The sequence below is a fragment of the Rhinolophus ferrumequinum genome, chromosome 10 (genome assembly GCF_004115265.2).
Source record: "Rhinolophus ferrumequinum isolate MPI-CBG mRhiFer1 chromosome 10, mRhiFer1_v1.p, whole genome shotgun sequence".
NCBI classification, from domain to species: domain Eukaryota; kingdom Metazoa; phylum Chordata; class Mammalia; order Chiroptera; family Rhinolophidae; genus Rhinolophus; species Rhinolophus ferrumequinum.
The window spans coordinates 51,415,448-51,435,213 of NC_046293.1; the positions used below are offsets into that span (position 1 = coordinate 51,415,448).

Sequence of the window (19,766 nt, forward strand, 5' to 3'; positions counted from 1 at the left end):
AAAAATCATCAAACATACAAGGAAATAAACCACGATAAGTGAGAATCAGCAGAAACAATATATAGTCAACTCAATAAATACAGAAAAAGTATTTGATAAAATTCAGCACCTACTCATAAATTTTTAGCAAATAAGGAATAAAACTGGGTTTCCTTAGCACACGTTGACTTTGAGAGCTGAAGTATAAATAAGACAGACCATGGCCTAAGTCCTAGACATGGTGCACACGTGGACCAGATCTGAATTGCACTGCAAAGGTTTTGAAAACTGAATTGACTTTGAAACCACAACCTACAGAAAGCTGGTTAGAACGTACAGCCTGGACATCAGGTTGATACCCTGCTAAAACAGGAACATAAAAAATTCTCCATAGGATTTAAATAAGAACCCAGAGTGTGATAATCACAATATTGAAAATGTCCAAAATTACTTGGCATACAAAGAACCTGGAGGGATCTAACTTCCAGGGACAAGACTATCAGCAGATGCCATCTCCTGGATGACACAGATGTTGGAATTATGTGTCAGACTTTAAAGGAGCTATTATTAAAGTGTTCTAACGAGTAAGGGTGAATTCTCATGCAATAAATGAGAAGATAGGAACTCTCAGCAAAAAATAGAAAAAGAGAACCATATAGAAATTTTAGAACTGATAAATACAGTAACAAATAAAATCTAACTGGATGGGTTCAATAGAAAACTAGAGATGAGGAGTTAGTCAACTTCAAAGATAGTTCAGTGGATCTGAAGAGAGATTGGAAAAATTAACAAATTCCCAGGGACTTGTGAGACAGTGCCAAAAGAGATAATGGCTGAAATGTCCCCAAATGTGGTGAAACCTAGGATAAACACAAAGAAATACCTGCCCAGATATAATCAAACTGCTGAAAACTAAAGACAGAGAAAAATCTTGTGTACAGCCAGAGAAAAATGACATTATTTGTAAGAGAACTATGTGAATGACTACAGACTTTTCATCAAAAACCATGGAAGCTGGAAGGAAATGAAATCGCATCTTAAGTGCTGGAAGAAAAGAATTGTCAATCCAGAATTCTGTATTTAATGAAAATATTCCTCAGAAATTGAGGTGAGGTAAATATTCTCAGATGAAGAAAAACTAAGAGAAATCATTGACAGCGGACCTGCTCTAAAATAACTGCTAAGAAAGTTCTTAAGACAGAAAGAAATCTGGAGGGTTAGGAGTGAAGAAACAGCAAGATCTGGGCAAATATCCTGGGATAGGGAGCCACTGCAGATGAGTGACTTGATTTGACTGACAATTTGAAAAAGATGACTGGTTGCTGTGTGGAGAATGGACTGTAGCAAGGGAAGGGTGGACTAAAGGAGGACCTGTAGAGGCTGTTGTGACCGTCAGGAGGTGGTGGTGGCACGGACCACTGCCGCGGTGGACATGATGAGGGTAAAGTTCTGGATATATTCTTAAGATAGAGACAGTGGAAGTTGCTTATGAATTGGATATGGATTGTGACAGAGAGGATGTTTATGGAGAACAGAGTTGATATTGGCTGAAGTGGGGAAGACTCCCGGGGGGAAGGATACCTAACATTAGATTTTAGATGTGTTAAGTGTGACGTGCCTATTGAATAGAAGTATTCAATACCTTATTGGATGATAGGAGTATGGAGTCAGGAGTGAAGTTGGGGAAATATTTAAAAGGTCATCAGTATGCACAAGGTATTCAAGCCCATGGGACAGAGATCACCAGAAAGAATAGAGAGAAGTCATCCAAAAGACTGCTCCCTAAGGTTCTCCAAGCTTGAACCAGGAAGATGAGGAAGAATACAAAACAATGGCAAACAATCTAAATGCTTTGTAGTTAAAGTAATATGGGAATGATACACAATAATTTAGATAATGGTATTTGAGGGTGTAAAGGGAAAGGGATTGGTGGTGGCATTTGATGTATCTGTAACTTAATTCCTATGAAAAATAAGATAACCTGAAGCAAATAGGGCAAAATATTAGCATGTATTGATTGTTGGTATGTGATACATAGGTGTTTTATTTTCTATACTTCTTTTATGCTTACAATGTTTCATAACTTAAAGTGAAAATGAAATGGGCGTGGTATTCCAGAATTGCATGCTCGACTGGCTGCACAGGACCATGCAGGCGGCTTGTTAAATGGATTCTGGAGCTCAGTCCCACCTGCTCACTCAGTCATTACAGGTACCAGACAGGAATCTGGATTCAGTAAACTCCCCAGGTGATTCCGATATATAAGCAGGATTAGGAACTCCTGTGACTATTCTACAAATGCCTCGCAGAGTCCCCTAGGACTGCCACTTCCCTGTTTCCTGTATGGAACTTCTGTTAATACAGTCTACAATTGTATTAGCTCTTTGTGGGAAGACTGTCCAGAGTAAGGAGGTGGAGCTTGAGGATGTTAGAGAATAGCTGAAGGAACAAATTGTTTGGTTTCAAATAAAGAAGATCTGTACTTGTCAAATATTGCAAAATAGGGCATGAATATAGAATGAGGGTTAAGCTTAAATTTCTCTAGTTTCACTGGGTGGAACTATTTGTGGGTCTAAATAAGGAAGGGCTCTAACTTCAATAATTGAATGGTTTGCTTTTTGGAAGTTGTGGATGCCTTATTCCTGATAGAGGCTGTTAGGAATGTAGAGAGAGAATTCTTCATGGGCTGGGAGGTTGGCATCGATAACATGAAAGGTGCCTTTTAATGCCAAGGGGTTTTTTCCTTTGTGATTCTTTTTTATTGTTTTCACACAACTACATTTCAGTTTTCCAATTTTCTACAGTGAACATGGAATTCCTAAATAAACTTTTTTTTTTCCCCTTTTTTCCCCCCAGAAACAAATAAGTATTATTTGTGTTTTGGAAGACCTTTCTTTTCAGCAAGGAAACTTTATTCATCCCATTACTCCTGTCCTAAGTCCCCTTTTATCAAGTCTGAGGGTACCTGTGGGATCTTATTTACCTCTTCTTGTTAAAATAAGTAATTTTATTTATCACTAGTACGCTGCCTTTTTATACTATTTCTAATCTTATTTCTTTCCAAAAACTGGGCTTCTCTTCCACTCTAGAGTTGAAAGTTGAAAAAATAAATTTGATCTTTTTAAAAGAAGGTCACTGATACTATTTACCCTGTTTCCCCGAAAATAAGACCTAACCGGACAGTCAGCTCTAATGTGTCTTTTGGAGCAAAAATTAATATAAGACCTAGTATTATATTATATTATATTATAACTATATTAAAGACCCAGTCTTATATTATAGTAAAATAAGACTGGGTCTTACATTAATTTTTGCTCCAAAGACGCATGAGAGCTGATTGTCCAGCCAGGTCTTATTTTTGGGGAAACACGGTAGAAAATAAATAGTACCTTGTTAATTAATGAAATACCTCACAATGGGGCTATTTCTCCTGTAGGGGAAAGTGCCATTTTATACCTCTACAAGGGCCTTGCACGTTGAAATGCACTGTATGATTTGTTCAGTGTTTCTTTTCAGATAGTCTTAAAGTAGACTATAACTAGCCTGCAGTACATCATAACAATAGTATTTGCTAGACAAAAGCATTCCTTGACACATTTTAGGTATCTAGCAGATTATTGTACTTTTAACCACAGATTTCAGAAGGTTTATTTAGCAGTTTCTTTTTGTAAAGCCGTCCTCATTACCAGCATTAATAGAGTTCTATTTTTCACAGAAAAATTTTGAAAGACCTATCTTCTGAAGATACACGGGGCAGAAAAGGAGACGGAGAAAATCCTGGAGTTTCTGCTGTCACTTCTATGTCTGTTCCAACTCCCATCTATCAGACTAGCACCGGACAGTACAGTATGTATAGGAATAAATTTACACCTGATAGACATACCAAAACTAACTTTTCCATGTAAAGAAGTGGTGTGTAGGAAGACTACCATACTGTAATAGTAATGACTATAAAAGGATACTATTTTGAGCCACAAATAATGCAAACTACTTTTTCATCATTATCTGATTTACTCCTTACAACAACCTTATGAGATATGCAGTTATCAATTTATGGAGGGAACTGAGACTTAGAGAGTTAGATAATGTCCCTAAAGTCACACTACTTGTAAATGATACACTTACTTTGGGGTGTAAGTCTGAGTTTTGACAGGTGCATGGAGTTGTCTAATCATCACCACAATCAAGATATAAGTCTATCACCCTAAGAAATTTTCTTGTGCTTTCCATTTGTAGATAACCTCTCCCTCCACTCCCAACCTGTTCTTCAGAAGACTAATTGGCTCTTGCCACAAAATATATGTTCCATCTGACCACTTCTCAACATCTCCAGTCACTACCACCTTGGTTTACACTCATCTAAGTTACTACAGTAGGCATCCTGTATAAGTCCTGAATAAGTCCTACAAGGCATTACATTCAGGCCTTGCCTACCACTCTGATCTCATCTCCTTCCTGCCACTTAATGGCATTCTGGCCACACAGATTTTCTTGCTGTTCTTCAACACAAGAAATTTGTTTCTGCCTCAGGATCACTGGAGTTGTCATTCCCACTTCCAGATCTGCACATGGGTTGCATCCTCACCTCTGCTCTGCTAGTGTCACCTCCTCAAAGAGACCACTTTTTTTAAAATACTAAGAATCCCTTTAGTTTTATTTATTTTACATTTTTATAGCATTTATATGTAATTGAGGAAGAAATCAAAATACACCTAGAGAGAAATGAAAATGAAAGCACAATGATCCCATATCTATGGGATACAGTGAAAGCAATCCTAACAGGGAAATTCATAGCAATATAGGCCTACCTCAAGAAACAAGAAAAATCTCAAATAAACAATCTAATCGTATACTTGAAGGAACTAGGAAAAAAACAGCAAATAAAGGCCAAAGTGAGTAGAAAGAAGGAAATAATCAGAGCAGACCTAAAATAGTCTTAAAAATCAGTAGAAAAGGTCAGTGAAACCAAGAGCTAGTTCTTTGAAAAGCTAAACAAAATTGATAGTAAACCTTTAACCAGACTCATCAAGAAAAAAGAGAAGGACCCAAATAAAATCAGAAATGAAAAAGGAGAAATGACAGCTGACACCACAGAAATACAAAGGATTATAAGAAGATGCTACAAACAATTACATGCCAACAAATTGGACAATCTGGAAGAAATGGATAAATTTCTAGAAACATACTCTTCCACGATTGAATCAAGAAGAAACAGAAAAATCTGAACAGGCTGATTACTACAAATAAACTCAAATCTGTAATCAAAAATTCACAACAAACAAAAGTCCTGGACTGGATATCTTCACAGGTGAATTTTACCAAACATTCAGAGAAGAATTAACACTCATCCTTCTCAAGCCATTACAAAAAATTCAAGAGGAGAGAAGGCTCCCAAGTTCTTTTTATGAGGCCACCATTACCCTGATTCTAAAACCAGACAAAAAACATTACAAAAAAAGAAAATGATATGCCAATATCCCTGATGAAGATAGATGCAAAAATCCTCAACAAAATATCAGCAAACCGAATTCAGCAATACATTAAAAATATCATACACCATGATCAAGTGAGATTTGTTCTTGGGATGCAAGGTTGGTTCAACATCCACAAATCAATTAATATGACACACTACAAACAAGATGAAAGGTAAAAATCATGATCATATCAACAAATGCAGAAAAAGCATTTGACAAAATCCAGCAAAGTGAGAACAGAGGGAATGTATCCAAACATAATAAGGGCCATATATGACAAACCCACAGCTAACATTATACTCAGTGGTGAAAAGCTGAAAGTGTTTTCTTTAGGTCAGAAAGAAGACAAGGATGTCTACTCTCATCACTTTTATTCATCATAGTACTGGAGTCCTAGCTACAGCAATCAGACAAGAAAAATAAAAGGCACCCAAATTGGAAAGGAAGAAATAAAACTCAAATTATTTACAGATGCCATGATACTATATAGAGAACCCTAAAGATTCCACCATAAAACCATTACATTAAATGAATTCAGTAAAGTAGCAGGATACAAAATTAATATTCAGAAATCGGTTGTATTTTTATACACCAATAACAAATTATCAGAATGATAAATTAAGAAAACAGTCCCATTTACAATTGCATCAAAAAAATAAAATACCTAAAAATAAATTTAACCAAGAAGATACAAGACCTATACTCAGAAAACTATTAAGACACTGAACAAGATACAAATAAATGGAAGCATTTATACCATGCTCATGTATAGGAAGAATTAACTTCATTAAAATGTCCATACTACCCAAAGCAATCTATAGATTCAATGCAATCCTTATCAAAATACCAATAGCATTTTACACAGAACTAGAAGAAATAATCCTAAAATTTATATGGAACTACAAAAGACCCCAAATAGTCACACCAATCTTGAGAAAGAACAAAGTTAGAGATGTCATGCTATACCTGATCTCAAACTAGACTACAAGAGTGTAGTAATCAAAACAACATGGTACTGCCATAACAGACACATAGATCAATGGAACAGAATAGAGAGCCCAGAAATAAATCCATACCTATACGGTCATTTAATCTATGACAAAGGAGGCAAGAATGTACAATGGGGTAAAGACAGTCTCTTCAATAAATGGTGTTGGGAAAACTGGACAGATAAACACAAAAAACTGAAACTAGACCACTTTCTTACACCATATAGAAGAATAAATTCAAAATGGATTAAAGACTTAAATGTAAGACCCAAAACCATAAAACTCCTAGAGGAAAACATAGACAGTAAACTCTCTGACATCACTCTTAGCAATATCTTTTTGGATATGTCTCCTCTGACAAGGGCAACAAAACTATGCTATAGTTTTGTATACTATACTATAAATGGTACTACATCAAACTAAAAAGGTTTTGCACAGCAAAGGAAACCAACAAAATGGAAAGACAACCTAGTGAATGGTAGAAGATATTCACCAATAATACATCCAATAAGGGGTTAATATCCAAAATTTATTACGAACTCATATAACTCAACACCAGGAAAAAAAAAGAAAAAACAACCTATCCAGTTAAAAATGGGCGGGGGACATGAATAGACATTTCTCCAGAGAGGACATACAGATGGTTCGTCAATAGACATGAAAAGATGCTAATCATTAGAGAAATGCAAATTAAAACTACAGTGAGGTATCACCTCACAACTGTCAGAATGGCTATCAATAAATCAGTAAACAGCTGTTGAGGAGGATGTGGAGAAAAGGGAACCCTTGTACAACACTGGTGGGATTGCAGGGATGTGTTTTGACCAGTTATGTTGTACAATTTGAGATTAAGATTAGTGCATCTGAACTGTAAAATTTTATAAAGAAACGTCATTTTATTTATTTTACAGATAGTTCACCCAGTCAACACTTATTAAGTGGAACTGCTTTCAAGCCTATTTTAATAAACTGTTTTTCTCACCAATCCTTTGCACATAGTGTATTGTATAGCCTTACAATAGCTGTGTTCTCTCTTTGGTTAAAGTTGCCATTGCCCCAAATGGAGCCTTACAGCTGGCCAGTCCAGGCACAGATGGAGTACAGGGACTTCAGACATTAACCATGACAAATTCGGGCAGTACTCAACAAGGTACAACAATTCTCCAGTATGCACAGACTTCTGATGGGCAGCAAATACTCGTGCCCAGCAACCAGGTGGTTGTCCAAAGTAAGTATGCTGAAGCGTCTGTGGAAAGCATCCCAAAGTATTTTCAAAGCCACTTACAAATTAACTCATTCTTTTTGACCACATAGCTGCATCAGGAGATATGCAGACATATCAGATCCGTACCACGCCTTCAGCTACTTCGCTGCCACAAACTGTGGTGATGACCTCTCCTGTGACTCTTACATCTCAGACAACAAAGACAGACGACCCCCAATTGAAAAGAGAAATAAGGTTGATGAAAAACAGGTAGGTAATAAAATTATACTGCCAGAATGGGTAATGTTTTTGCAAATCTCAAAACATAACCAGATGTTAACTGGAATTGTATGTTAGAAATAAGGAGAGAGATTTATTATATCAGCTTAATTTTACTTAGTGTTAGATTATGTCTGGTTAATTTTCAATGGATTAGTAAGTCCCATTGCTCAATCTATTTAATATGTGGCCTAGAGTTCTTCCATTGCTATTGTGTCCTTTGAATAGCACAATTAAGCAAAGCTTTTCAAACAATGTATTTTGTTCTTGGGCTGACAAAGTTAAATGAAAATAATAGGTTGCTGTTTGACATTAACCACAGCAAGAAGAGGAAAGAATTAGTGGCAATCTGTGTAATACCACGTTTACTTCCTGACATAGAAATGCTCTTAAAAATCAACTCTTGAGCAGTTGTTTTAACCTCCAGAAACATTCACTTTCATTTTAAATGTATTTTAAACATTGCTGTATGCACTATATGTATGTACATCAGGCATGAAAAACCACTGGTTCTTTGAGAAAAAGAATGTAATGGGTAGTCTGCAGTGTGTTCAAGGGAAAAAGAAAAAAGATACCAATAAACTATATTAGGAACAAAAGAGGGTAAATTACCACAGATACAATAAATTTTTAAAATTACAATAGGATTCTATTTTCAGCTCCTTACCAATAAGTTAGAAAATTAGAGTAAAAGGATGATTTTCTAGAGCAGAAAAAATTACCATAAAAGGAACAGATGGATGAATTTAATTGCTTCAAGATAAACTGTTGCTTTATTAAAAACTAAGAGCAAACATCACTGTAAATGAACTTTGTAACAAGGCAGGGACTGTCTGTTTTTTGGAGGTTCCAACCAATGCAGTAAGATAGGGAAATGAAGTAGGTTATGCAAATATTAGAAAAGAAGAATTGTATTTGTTTGCTTATGATATAACTGTATATGTCGGAAATCCAAAAGACGTGTTAAAAATTACTAAATTGAGACTTCTGTTTCTGACAACATGACCTTGGCTACATAATATTTTTAAAAGCTTGATGAAATATAAATACCGTCCTTTTAAATGATTGGATGAGCCTACAGGAAGGTCAGAGAATTCTGCTGAGATTAGGCATGAACCCGAAGCACAAGACATGAGGTTAATAAGTACTGAAGCAGCCCCGTATAATCAAGATAAATTCAGATCTTTGTGATTGGTATAGTTTTATTACGCAGAGGGGACTAGGGACAGAGCCTGGGGCCTGTGCAGGCTGGGAAACTGGATCACAGATTATTCTTCATGAGGTAAAGACCCAAGAAGTGCTACACCCATAAGCTGAGAATTGTAATTTAAAGACGGATCAAGGTCCATAGTGCCCTCAATTGCTTGGAAGAAAGCAACCTCAACACAGGCTTTAATGAATTCCCATACATTAAGTTCTAACAAATACAAATTGAAAAATCATAGACTACCCAAGGAATTAGGCTTCCATCATGATATGCACCAAAGCCCAAATGTAATTTTCACAGAAATTTTTGAGGTATAAATATTATTTCCTTTTTTGTTTGTTTGTTTTGAGATGAGGAAACTGAGACCTAGAGAGGTTAAGTTACTTGGCCAGGTTATACTGCTTAGTAAGTGGTAGGGGTAGGATTTAAGCTCACAGGTCCAGGTTTCAGAGTCCAATGTCTTAGATAATACTACCCTGCCTTTCAGGAGTAAGCATCTGCAAAAAAAGCAGACAACATTATAAAACTGTAAAGCCTCCAGTTTTATAATGGGAAAAGGAAAAACACTATATATTTTTAAAGGAAAAAGAGGATGTCATTGAAAATCAAAGATGAAGAGACTATAAAAGTGATAAAAATTGAAAAAGAAAAACAAGGCTGTTATTATTAGCAAAGATATATTCATCCGCTTAGAATATCTAGGAGAATCATCTACAAACTATTTAAAAGCTTAAAAAAGAACCAGTTTGTACTGGAAACCCTCCCTTGCCATTTCGTAAAACAGGAAAAGACGGGCGGGGGGAGGGAATATAAGAATTTAAATGAAAGAAGTAAAACTATTACTATTTTTATATGATTGCTTATTTAAAAATACCCAAATGAACTTACAGAAAAATTATTAGAAGTAATGAGTTTTTAAGGTTGTTAGATATAAACGGAGAAATATACTATGTCCACACATATGGAAACTCAGTATTATAAAGATGACTATTTTTCCCCCAATTGATCCATAGATTCAATGCAGTCCCACTCAAAACCCAAACAGGTTGTTTGAAGAACTTGACAAGTTGATTCTAAAATTTATAGAAGAGTAAAGGGCCATGAACAGCCAAAATATTCCAGACAAGAATCAGGTGAGGAGATACCAAGTTTTATTTAAAGCTTTGGTAATCAGTATGATATCAGCATTGAGATCAACATAACTTCTGTCTACCAAGAGATAACAGAAAGCAAGTGAAAATGTAAGCTTCAAACCTATAGAAGTTATTTGTAACATATCTAACCAAAAAGATTTGTTTGAAAAAAATACAAGGATCAAAAATAAGAAAAGTACAACCCAACAGAAAAAAAATTGACAAAATACATGCATAGGCATTTCTCAGAAAACACACATAGTTAATAATCATGAAAGATTGCTTACCATTATCAGTAATTAAAGAAATGCAAATTAATACCACACACTTAGATACCATTGATCCTCACCCAATTGGCAAAAATCTTAGTCTAACCAGGAGCTGGCAAGGATTTGGAACTCGTATATTGCTTATGGGAGTGTAAATTGGTGTAGACACTTTGGAAATGAATTGGCCTTATCTTGTATTGTTGACCTGGATATGCTCTGTGACACTGCTGTTTTACTCTGTGTATGTGACCGAGAGACTTTTGTAGGAAGTATGCTTAAAAATGTTGATAGCGGAAGAAATCAAGAAACAACCCAAATAACTATAAATAACAGAATGGGTACATAAATTGTGGTATTTTATATTTATACGACAGTATTCAAACAGTGTAATAGTGTTCATTTCTAATGATTAAATGAACGATCAATTTAACATGAACAAATAAGAAAAGGTTGAGTGAAAACAAGTTGAAACAATACATAAAGTGTGATATTTTACAATATATTTTAGAAAATAAGCAAACTAAATGTATAATTTAGGGGCACACATATGTACTAAAACTATAAAAATAAACAAAAGATTGAAGCTAGTAATTGCTTCTGGGCAAGAGGCAAGGGTATGGAATGGAAATAGCATAGAGGGTCCCGTGTGTATGTGTGTGTGCGGTTTAGGTAAGGGCTAGGGTTAGCATTAGGTTTAGGACAAGTGTTACATTTAGGGTTAGCTAGTGAGTCAGGATAGGTGTATGGTTAGGGTTAGAGTTAACTTTGAGGTTAGGGTTTAATTTAAATTAGAGTTGTGTTAGGTTTAGGACTAGGATACAGGCTGGGTTAGGGTTAGGGTCTCATTTTGAGTTAGGCTGAGTGTTCAGGGTGAAGGTTAGGCTTAGCGCTGGCTTCTTGATTAGGTGTAGAATTTGGGTTAGCTTTAGGTCAGGGATTGGTTTTCAATTAGTGTTGGGGTGAGGGTTGGAGGGAGTCTAGGGCTGGGATGCATTAGGGGTTAGGGTTAGGGTTACTGTTAGGTTTGGGGTTAGGTTTAGGGTTAGGTTTAAGATTATCATTAAGGTTAGGATTAGCCTTGAGGTTAGGGTTTGGGTTTCAATTGGGGTTTGTGCTTTAGGCTGAGGTTTGGGGTTAGGATTAGAGTTAGATTTGAAGTTAGGATTTGGATTTCAAATAGGTTTAATGTTAGTATTAGGGTTAGAATATGGTCTATGGTAAGGGTTAGGATTAGGGTTAGTGTTAGGTTTTGAGTTAAGGTTAGGTTTGGATTAAGGTTGGAGTTAGCTTTGAGGTTAGGGTTAAATATAAATTAGGGTTAGTGTTAGGTTTACAGTTAAGTTTAGGGTTTTTTTTTCGTCTTTTTTTAATTGTTTTACTTTTCGAGTTGAATAGTTTCTTACTGGGTATTGAGTTTACATGTAAACATTTTATTATGCTACGTAACTTACATCTATACGACAGACTTGTGTGTGTACTACATAAAAACTTTTTTAAACTATAGTAATTTATAAGGAAATTTAATAAGGTGTTTTTCTACTATGAATTACCATCTTGAAAATAACGGGAGGTTATCTTACATTAATATTAGTGACAAAAATCTTAAAATACGTAGTAAATTTAACAGGAAAGGCATAGGGTCCATATTTTTAAAATCTTATTGAGAGGTAAAATAGTATCTGAACAAATAGAAAAATACTGTTTTTTGATGAAGACAATTAATATAAAATGTCAACTCTTCCAGAATTCAAATATAAATTTAATGTGATTCTCTATAGATCTTTATAAAATTGGGCAAAATAAGCTAAAAGTTTACATGAAAGAAATAAATATCCAAGAATGGCCAAGAGCAGAAAGAAGTCATTTTGTCTTATAAGGCATTGAAATGACTCTAAAGCCACTGTAATCAAAACTTGGTATCAGCCAAGAGGCAGACAGTTACATTAGCAAGTGGCATAGAAAGTCCAGAAATGGCTTGTTGTGCTAGTTAAATGCCCTTGTAAAGGATGGCTTATTTAATAAAAGATACACAATCAACTCCATATTTGGAAGAAAATTAAATTGGACTCCTATTTTTAATACCACATACAAAAGTAATTCCAGATAGATTAAATAAAAACTTAATTGTGAAAATTAAGCAGTAAAGTCTTTAAAATAAAATTTAGAGGGAAATATATAGGTGCATGACATTTTAATCTAAGCCAAGATAAAAAAGACTAAAAAAGAGCATTTATGGCCCAAGAATAAAAATAACAGAGGTTGAATGATAGATTAGAAAATAAGTTAAAAACAGGTAAAGGATTAATATGTATAATGTATAGAGAGAGTTGTGCATTAGGTTGTTTGTCTTTCTAATAATTTCTAATTGTAAAATGGGCAAAAGGTATGAAAGGACAAAGGGTATAAAAAGACAGTTTACATAAGAGCAGATCCAAAAAACCGATAAACTTGTGAAAAGATGCTCAATCTCACTAGTTCGGGAAATGAAAGTTGATTAACAACAAATTGCATCTACATGGCAAAAATCTGCGTACCAATATAGAAACATCATGAAAACAATGAGTGTTAAAAAGCAAATTGCAGATAATATCTACAGTACATAGTATAAAAAATACTCAAAATAGTACTTTCTACTTCTATGTGTATATAAAACTTATATGTCACTTCATAGAAATATTCTAAGAGGACATGTGCAAAGTGGATTATCAAGCACTGTTTGTAATTAAAGCTCAATAAATAAAAATTAATTGCAAGAGGAGCCATAAATTTCACTCCTTGGTATTTATCCAAGAGAAATGGGACGTGTTCACAAAGAAACTGGCACAAAAACAGGCATAGCAACTAAAACTACATACAGTTCAAAAGAAGGATCAACAAATTGTGGTGATATTCATACAGTGGAATATGCCCCAAAATATAAAGGAACAAACCAGCGTGCAGCAACATGGATGAGCCTCAAAAATACAGAGGAGAGGAGACCACACACAAGATTACATACTGTATAACTGTTATATGAAGTTCTGGATTAGGAAAAACTTCATCTATGGTGATCAAAATCAGAACAGAACAGCTTGGGGAGAGGACTGACCAGGAATGGGCATGAGGGAACTTTCTGGGGCAATAAAAATGTTCTGTCTTGGTACTAGGTATGTGGGTTATACAGGTACATGCATTTGCCAAAACTGAATTCTACACTCTTCAGTATTTCACTATATATAGATGCTACCTTAATTGTTTTAGTTAGGAAAAAAAAGACCAGGGAAAATTACTAAAGTGCATTTACTGTTTAAGGAAAGTGAATTTTTTTCTAACATTGGTTTTAATGCTTATATTTAGAGAAGCTGCTCGAGAATGTCGCAGAAAGAAGAAAGAATATGTGAAATGCCTCGAAAATCGAGTTGCAGTCCTGGAAAATCAAAATAAAACTCTAATAGAAGAGTTAAAAACTTTGAAGGATCTTTATTCCCATAAAAGTGTTTGATTCTTAAAGAAGATACTTTGTGGACTTGTCTAAAAATTAGATGGATTTTTTCCTTTTAGTGGAGTTTTATAAATTAAAAGGTCAAAAATGAAGCTTTTATTTAGGCTTTTGCAACTCAAAGATAAATACGTTATGCAAGAGATCTGTTGACAGAGGATAAAGTGGGAAATGACCTCAAAGAAGTTACTGGCACAACTGGAAGCTTTAAAAATTAAACATACTCAAGAAGCAGGAAATGAACTTTCATCAGTTTGAATTTTCTAAATAACAATCATTGTCAATAATCTAAAAATCATAGATAAAATTGATAAATTGGTAAATTGAATTTTTAAAAATAAATCAATTTACCCTATAGGTTTGCATTTCTTACTATTTCCTAAAACTTTTTTCAGTTATGTGTGTGTGTGTATTTTATTTCTGCCAATAAAGTCTAAATTACAAATATAAGAGCTAATACATAACTAAATATATAAATTATGTGTCTGATTACATATACTTGTCCTATTGTCAAGTTTTTTAAATAAGTTTTTAAGTGTTTATTGGACTCCAGAGTTTTTTGAGAGTGGGTTAAACTATTTTTGAGGCCTTGTCCTAAAAGGCATCTAAGGTACATGAATAGAGTGTGGTGATTTTGTAACATTTTTTAATCAGAATGGAAAGAGAACTGTTTAAAAGTTTGATACTTTTAAATAGTTTGGTTTTTGGTTATTCTGGGAATGGTGATTTTCTACAAAGATATAATTGTTTTTTGATTCTATATCTTGTATGCAGTTGAATATACATTACTTATTCTGTTGTGCTTTAATAGAATGGAATGTTTACAGGCCCTTGAGGTGATATTAGAGTATTTTTTTAAAACCTTCTGAAGATGCATACCAAAGTTTTCCAAGAGGATTTTATAATCGATTTAATGTAAGGTTTATCAGATTCTAAAGTAGTACAGTTATTAAAGCCATTTTATGTTAGAGACTATTTTGTCATGTAGTGAATGGTACATTTATAAAAGTGACTGCCAATATATTTTTATAGCTAATCTTTATAAATTCTAAAGTTGAGTTTTTAATGATTATTTTAAATGTTTATATAGTTTAGTAAAAAAAAATATTTTGCATCTCAAAATATCATTTTTATATTATGGGAAGGAAAGTTTCCAGATTGGCTAATATTTCAATTCTCAGTTTTGTATGCAGTTTATCCAGAGTTAAAAAATGCTGTCAGTACACCTGTGTTTAACCTCTGTATTCCAATTAGTGTACACTTTGAAATTGTACTGCAAAGCTGTTGTGTGCTTCTTACACAATATGTATCATATTGTCTACGAAATTAAAGGACATTTGATAACATTAAGTTTGCTGAATGTAAAATGTATTGCTTGATACATAAATGACAAGCTTCCTGATAGCCATTCTGTTAATTATATTAAGTATAATGCGTTTCTAGCTTTAAAATGATAAATTTACAATTCTGGTCTACAGTCTATTTTAAGAGGGGATATGCTTGTTATGTTTTGACTCGGAACCAATTATAATAAACTAAAGGTAGCGAAATTTTTGGTTCTACAAGTGTTTAGGACATGGTTAAGGAACCGGTTACATAGAAATCTTAACCCAGTTGATAAATTTGTGATTAATCCTAATGAAAAATTTCATTAACAGGGTCTTGTAAATTGAGACTGTTTATTTGGCAGCAAGTTATAACAAGGTTGATCACCAGTGGGATTACTTATATCACTTATTACCTTGTAAAGCCAGAGTCTTAAATTAGTGATCTGTTAAGTTTGAAGAACAGAAGGTGGTAAGGGGTCACTGGGTTATTTCGGGAGTTTTTTAAAAGGGTAGATGTTATGGCTGCAATAGAAGATAGTCTAGCTCTTAGTGCCTTAACAGCTGGGCATCCACAGATATTTGTAAACTCTGCCCTGCCTGCAGACTGCTGGTGTAGGCCCTTGCTCACTAGATCAAGTTACCTGGCCTCGCTGTTGTAACAGACACGAGCAAGCCTCTGAGGATTCTGTGAGTGCATACCATATTTTTCCTAGATGTTTTTCTCATTTGAATCCAACATAGGGCTTAAGGAATTTTAAAGGTAATTATAGTCCAAACTTGAAATTAGACTTCAAAAGTTTAACAGACCAATGAAATTATTCCTTCACTCTATTTACTATTTTACATAAATTCATTATCAATTAATGTATATATAATATTGAGGAAATACATTGCCCATGAACACATTTTGAGCATATAAAATATAGCCTTTTATTTTTATTGAACAGAGCATGAAGAATGGGCATGTGTTAGAGCTTTAGAAATCTTACTATATTTGTTTATTCATTCAGCAATTGTATCAAAATTATAATTGCTTTATAATCACAAATTTACCTTTAAAATTCACATAAACGTATGTTTTTCTCCACTTAAAATATGTGGACGTAGGAAGGATATAAAAATATATATTATGGCTTAGAATTAGATAGTTGTCACAATGGCAGTTCACATTCCCAGAAAAGATGCTATAAATGATACAGTGAAATTTGACTTAAGGGCTTGATAGCTAATTTAAAGGAAAGTCACAGATTATAGTGAAACAAAATGTCAAAGTATGTAAAAATCTAATTGCAGTAGTCATCTAACATTATTTACTCTGATACAACGTAGTATTTTCATAAATACTGCTTGTTTTTACTCTAAAGCAAAGTAAAGGAACACTTACATCAAGTGTGTAGAATTCAGAAGCCTGTTCTAGGGAAAGTTTAACAGGAATCTTTGAGGGATAGTCATTTAGAGGAAGGTTTAGGCCATTTAACTCCTTTTGGTTTTTTTGTTTTTTTTTAAGACATGATAACTTTCCCCTTCATCAGTGTCTATTTTTTTGCAGCAAACGGGCACTAGTGATCAAGTCTTTGCCATTTCATGGTTGAGATCCTTTTTCTCAAAATTGATACATGTACTAGTGTGCTGCCTTCATTAAGTAATATTTAACAGTTTTTAACTGGTAAGTTATGTATATATGTATCAGTTTAAATTGTTATAAATCCAGGGGTATTTGTATACATAATATACACAATCATACCATTTCCTTAATAACTACTATTTATTGAGTGCTAACTATGCACCAGAAATTATTATGGTGTTCATTCATTCAGCAAATATTTAGTGAAGGCCTTTTGTATGTCAAGTATTACTAAGAAAAGAATGATGAACAAGGTAGTGTTATAGCTCTGTGGAACTTAAGATTTGAATGTCATCCTGTAAGATTGGCACTTGCCTAAGATTATATAAGCATTAATAACTAAGGATCTGGGATTTGAACTGATCTTTAATCATTCAGCCTAAAATAGTGGTCTCTTCCCCACTCCTACCCCCAACTCTTACTTTATTAAACTCTAGGGGGAAACGCTTGTGCTCCTGCAGTATCCACACAGCCTAGGGCAGTGCTTGCTTGGTCACAGGAGTGCTCCATGTTTGTTCAATGAAGGAGGGTCTGGGGTTCAAATTCACTAAGGCACAGAGGTCTGATACTTGAACAAGTTCACATGTTAAATAAAACTAGGGTGCAGAGCTAGGTCTGATCATCTCCAAAGTTTGTGGCCTTAACCACCAGAATATACCTTCTGTCTTACCTGTGTTGTTGAAAAGCCTGAAAAGCTTTGTTCCATTGTACAGTAAGTCCTCACTTAACGTCAGTAGGTTCTGTGATTTGAAGCAAAACAATGTATACCAAACCAGTTTTACCGTAGGCTAACTGATACAAACAAGAGTTAGTTCTTACAGCATCTTATCAACATTAGAATGAAAGTACGTGGAACAAAAGACATTATTCAAGGACCTGCTACATCTTTATGTACCCATTATAAAAGATTTTAAAAGTTCTGTTTAAATGTATCCACTAGATGGCAACCTCCATTTTAAAATCACAGAAGTTTACAAACAACTATATAGAAAACTACACTAGTTAATATATCAAATCGTTGTACACCCACCATCCAGAATTAAGAGTTAACATTTTATCTTTAATTGTGTATTTTCTGAAGAAAAATACACAGATGAACTCCCACCTTTCAGTAGTCCAATTTCCCTCCCTAAAGGAAACCACTATTATGGATTGAATGTTTTTGTATTTACTACATGAATCTATAAATAACCCAGGTCATATTGTAGTATCTTTTTAGAAGCTCATAAATGATACCTTAATAATAGACCATTCTCTGAATGAAAGGTCAAGTATACCAAGGAAAACTTAGGACTTTAGCTATGGTAATTTAATACTTTGTTTTAGAAAACAACTGAGCATCAAAGCATTTTTTTTTTCCAACTGACAGTTCTCAGAATTTAATACATCTGGAAAAGATTCTTGCCAAAAAAAATTTTTGTTTTAATTTAGAAAACATTGCAAATAACACTTAAACTAAGTTTATAAAACACTAAACAAAAACTGACTTAGACTTTCTAACAAGTATTTTAAAAAAGGAAAAAGGCCACATCACTTCTTTGCTAAGTAATCAAATACAATTTCTATGAATTAACTGTACAAAGCATTGTGCTTGGTGAAGGATACCAGATAAACATGAAACATGGGTCTGCTTTCACAAGCTCAAACCACTTGGGGAAATGCCAAATAAAAGAACAAAAGAGCCCTCTACTTTTCACTATAGCATACAGAGAACATCTAGAATTCTACACCCAGTAAAAATACTCAGCAATCCAAAAAACAAGAAGAGAAACAGGACAAATTGCCCAAAACAAAATAGTAAAAGTTATATGTATCAGTAATCATAATAAATGTAAATGCACTGGGCTTTTTAAATATCAGATTGTCATGTTGAATTAGGAAACATAATCCAGCTATATGTTGTGTATGAGGGGTAAATTGAAAATCATAAGGATACAGGAAGGTTGAAAGTAAAAGCATGGAAAAATTTACACCAAATAGTAACCAAAGGAAAGCACTGGTATAGCTACATGTATATTGAACAAAGATTTTAAGGGAAAATTACTACTTGGGACAAAGATGGTCACTATAAAATGATAAAAGATTCAATTCACCTGGAAGATAAAGCACATCTAAACCTGAATGTATTTAATAATACAGGGTCAGAATATTAAGCAAAATGCAGAAACATAAGAAAAAATTCTCAATCTTAGATTTTTTTTTTTAACTTTCACTTATTTTAAGTGTTTTTCCAGGATCCATCAGCTCCAAGTCAAGTAGTTTCAATCTAGTTGTGGAGGGCGCAGCTCACAGTGGCCCGTGGGGATCGAACCGGCAACCTTGTTGTTCAGAGCACTGCACTCTAACAAACTGAGCTAACCAGCCACCCCAATCTTAGATTTTTAATATGCCATTCATAATGGAACCAAAAAGCTGGAAAATGATCATTAAAAACACAGGTTTAAAAAATGATATATTACATTTCTTTAATTCTTCATTAGTTCTGTGAGCTATCTGGTTCAGATTATTTGTCCACCCATCTACTAGAACTTAGTGTTTTTATTAACCATACTATTCATATAAATTTTATTTCTATCATGTTATGAATGCTTTGCAAATATTACCTATGATTATTTTAAAACTTTTAATTTTGACAATTTATCTATTGTTTCCTTTGTTCTTTTTTCAACTGCTTTTAAGCCTATATATGAAGTGATCAAAAATACGATGAGGGGGCCGGCCCGGTGGCTCAGGTGGTTAGAGCTCCGTGCTCCTAACTCCAAAGGCTGCTGGTTTGATTCCCACATGGGCCAGTGGGTTCTT

The 19,766-nt window shown here is 34.1% G+C and overlaps 1 protein-coding gene across 7 annotated transcripts in view; it reads left to right on the forward strand.

Annotated features, from left to right (window-relative positions):
- ATF1 (activating transcription factor 1) overlaps nt 1-15,562 on the forward strand; it is a 48,916-nt gene extending 33,354 nt beyond the window's left edge. For 6 of the 7 annotated variants that reach the window (XM_033117809.1, XM_033117805.1, XM_033117807.1 and 3 more), the window contains 4 exons: nt 3,695-3,825; nt 7,488-7,670; nt 7,757-7,916; nt 13,871-15,562. In XM_033117809.1, the coding sequence (XP_032973700.1) occupies nt 3,695-3,825; nt 7,488-7,670; nt 7,757-7,916; nt 13,871-14,015 (619 nt within the window). In that variant the 3' untranslated portion in view covers nt 14,016-15,562. Of the gene's footprint in view, nt 1-3,694; nt 3,826-7,487; nt 7,671-7,756; nt 7,917-10,145; nt 10,275-13,870 lie in introns of those variants that run through there. The other variant, XM_033117806.1, reaches the window with a different exon arrangement.
- The last annotated feature ends 4,204 nt before the right edge of the window (nt 15,563-19,766 follow it).